The sequence below is a fragment of the Egretta garzetta genome, unplaced genomic scaffold, assembly GCF_000687185.1.
Source record: "Egretta garzetta isolate BGI_Z169 unplaced genomic scaffold, ASM68718v1 scaffold1192, whole genome shotgun sequence".
In the NCBI taxonomy this organism is placed as follows: Eukaryota; Metazoa; Chordata; class Aves; order Pelecaniformes; family Ardeidae; genus Egretta; species Egretta garzetta.
In genome coordinates, this window is record NW_009258971.1 from 58,379 (window position 1) to 61,130 (window position 2,752).

A 2,752-nucleotide genomic window follows, 5' to 3' on the forward strand; every position below is an offset into this window, starting at 1 on the left:
GGGCCAGCCACGGGCGGGGGAGCCCGACACGAGCCAACGGCTGGAGGGGAACAGACGGGAAGGTTGCAGCTCCTTCCCAACGAGCATCCTTCCTTGCCTGCCTGCAACTCGGCCCAAACCTCCCAGTGCCCCCCCGAAAGGCAGAGCTGCAGCCTGAGGGGGGGAGTGTTTGTCCCCCTAAAGAAGGGGGTGGTGAAGGGAGGGGGCTCCGTGCCTGGCCAAGGGTTGTTTGTGACCTTTGAGCCACCCTGGCTGCCAGCCGCTCTCCCTGGGAGTCAAACCCTGGGTGCTGGGGCACTGCAGGGGCCAGCACCCTGGCTTCACCTCCTCACACCCTGGAGCCTGATTTTAGGGGTGCAGGAAACATGGGGAGCACGAGCTCGCCACCACCGCAACACATCGCACCCTGGGTGTGCGGGCGGCTGACAAACCAGCTGCACGGCTCCTGATGGGAGCAGGTCCTGGGGGCTGCACGGGTGTGGGGTCCCAGGGCTCCGCAGGGGCACAGGCTGGAGCTCCCAGAGCTTGGCTTGGGAACAGGGACCACTGGGTCCTGTCCTGGGTAACACTGGAGCACAAAAGGACCCGGAGCACTCCGGACTGTCCCTGCTCTGGAGGGGGGCTGGGGATGGAGCCCCCCAGCACCCCCAGGTTTGGTTTCCAGCCTGTGCCTGGCACCCGGAGCTCCTGTTGACCCTCCTGCAGCATGCGGGTGCTTGCCCGCACTGAGCCGTGGTTTGTCCATCTGCAAGCCAGGAATACCCAGGAGTGGGGAAAGTTATAATGTCACCCAGGGGGTGACAGGGGATGCTGGCAGCAAGGGGGAAGCGTTCCCGCCAGCCTGCCGAGCAGCCCTGAGCTTTATTCATTAAATCAATCCTGTTAACATGGCAACCACTTCCATTTTAATTTGCACGGCTGCATTCCACCATGTGCTGCTATGTCAAGATCTCAGGAAGATCAAAGAGGCAAAAAGAAAGGAAAAAAGGAAAAAAAACCCCCACAACCCCAAAAAGGTGAGAAAAGAGCCACTTCTGCCACAGACGGGCTCCCTGGCAGACCCAGAGCCCGGCTTGGGGCAGGGTCACAGCACATCTGAGCCCACCATGACCAGAGCCAGGCCAGGGTGGCCACCCACAAGGTGGGAGAGGAGGAGGGGCTGGGCAGGGGGTCAGGGACTCAGGACTACAGGGGCTGGGGCATCTCAGCTGGGTATGTCCACAGCGTCCGCCTCCCTCGGGCATCACCATCCCGCTGGGGCAGGAAACGACCCCTGTGCCAAAAAGGCGAGCAGCTCCAAGGGGACAGCCCCCACCCCGGCACTTCCTGCCTTAGCATCTCTTCCCCTGTTTCTTCTTTTTCTCCTCAGTCTTCACCTCCTTGGCTGCTTTCTTCTCCTCCTTCAGCTCCTTGTACCTCCATTTGGGCGGCTGCAGCAGGTCCTTGTTCCCCCCGCGCGGCCTCCACTCCCTTGAGCGGGCAGGCGGGCAGGAGGCTTTGCTCACTTTGATTTTTGGGATGGACTCCCCTGGGAAGATGCTGTTCCCACGCCGCAGCCACAGGGGCAGGAAGCTCAGCAGGCCACTGGCCGGCCGGGGCGGTGACAGGAGCCGGATCTCCGACACGGCTTGGCCATTGCAAGAGGATGCACCAGCGCCGGAGCACGAGGTGGGTTCTGGCTCAGTGTCCGGATCCGGCACATGCTGCCCAAGGATCTCCGGCACAGACAGCCTGCGCTTGCCCACCTCAGGGGGGCTGTCGGGGCAGACGGTTTGGCAAGCGGTGGCCACAAAGGGGCTGGTGAGGGAGGTGGTCATCCTCACCATGTGGTCCATCACGCCGTCCTCCTCAGGGTCATGGGGGAAGCTGAAGGTGAACATGGATTGGACCTTCTCCAACAGCCTCTTGCCCCTGGATTTGGGGCTCAGGGCTTTGGCCACCAGCTCGGCCAGGGCTGGCCACTCGGGCCGGTACTGGGTGCCAAACTGCTCTGCCCGTGGGTGCCGCAGGAGGCTCCGGATCCGCACGGTTGTCTCGAAGCGGCCGGTGAAGGCTGCCCACTCCCTGGCTGTCTTCCCCTTGATGGGATCCACCGCTTGCAGGTCTGCTCCTGGAGACACCGGGATGCAAAGAGCATCACTGCAGCGTCCCACCTTGTCCCACCCCACCACACAGGGTGAGCGGCAATGCTGCCCCTTCCCAAAAAATCCCAGCAAGTCCCCGGGGGGGCACCCACCAGCCAGGAGCAGGGCGGTCACGCAGTCCTGCCGCCCCTGCACCGCAGCCTTCATCAGCGCCGTCAGGCCCCGGGGGTCTCGCTTGTCCACCTCGAGTGCGGGGAAGTAGTTGAGGAGGTGGTTGACGATGGTGATGTGTCCTTAACAGCCAGAGAGAAGCTGCGTTAGAGTTTCGGCAGTTAACAAGGGGTAACTGCGGATGCCTGTTGGAGAAGGAGAATTTGGCACCTGCATCTCCCGAGGGTAAAGATGCAGAAGCTTGGAGGGATCGGGACTGAAAGGGTTTGGGTTGGTTTTGTTTTGGGTTTGGCCATGCAGGGAACAGCGCTGGCGCACCAGCTGCTTCAGCAGAGAATGCAGGAGAGCAAAAAATGCAAAAAAAAAAATCATCAATTCCAGCAAGGATAACAAGGGAATAAAGGATGATCCCCACTTTGAGACCCTTCTCCCTTCCCCTGCTGTTAATCAGGGCGGAGGGAGCTGGACTCTTCTGCCCTAATGAGGAAAACCGTGGT

General features: G+C 61.5%; 1 protein-coding gene across 1 annotated transcript in view; it reads right to left on the reverse strand.

Moving 5' to 3' along the window:
• Positions 1 to 1,331: 1,331 nt before the first annotated feature.
• Positions 1,332 to 2,752, reverse strand: part of ANKRD33 (ankyrin repeat domain 33) — a 2,119-nt gene continuing 698 nt past the window's right edge. Inside the window, exons 3-4 of the mRNA XM_009634646.2 lie at positions 2,237 to 2,377; positions 1,332 to 2,110 (exon numbers count right to left, since the gene is read on the reverse strand). Of these exons, the coding sequence (XP_009632941.2) occupies positions 1,332 to 2,110; positions 2,237 to 2,377 (920 nt within the window). The remainder of the gene's footprint in view (positions 2,111 to 2,236; positions 2,378 to 2,752) is intronic.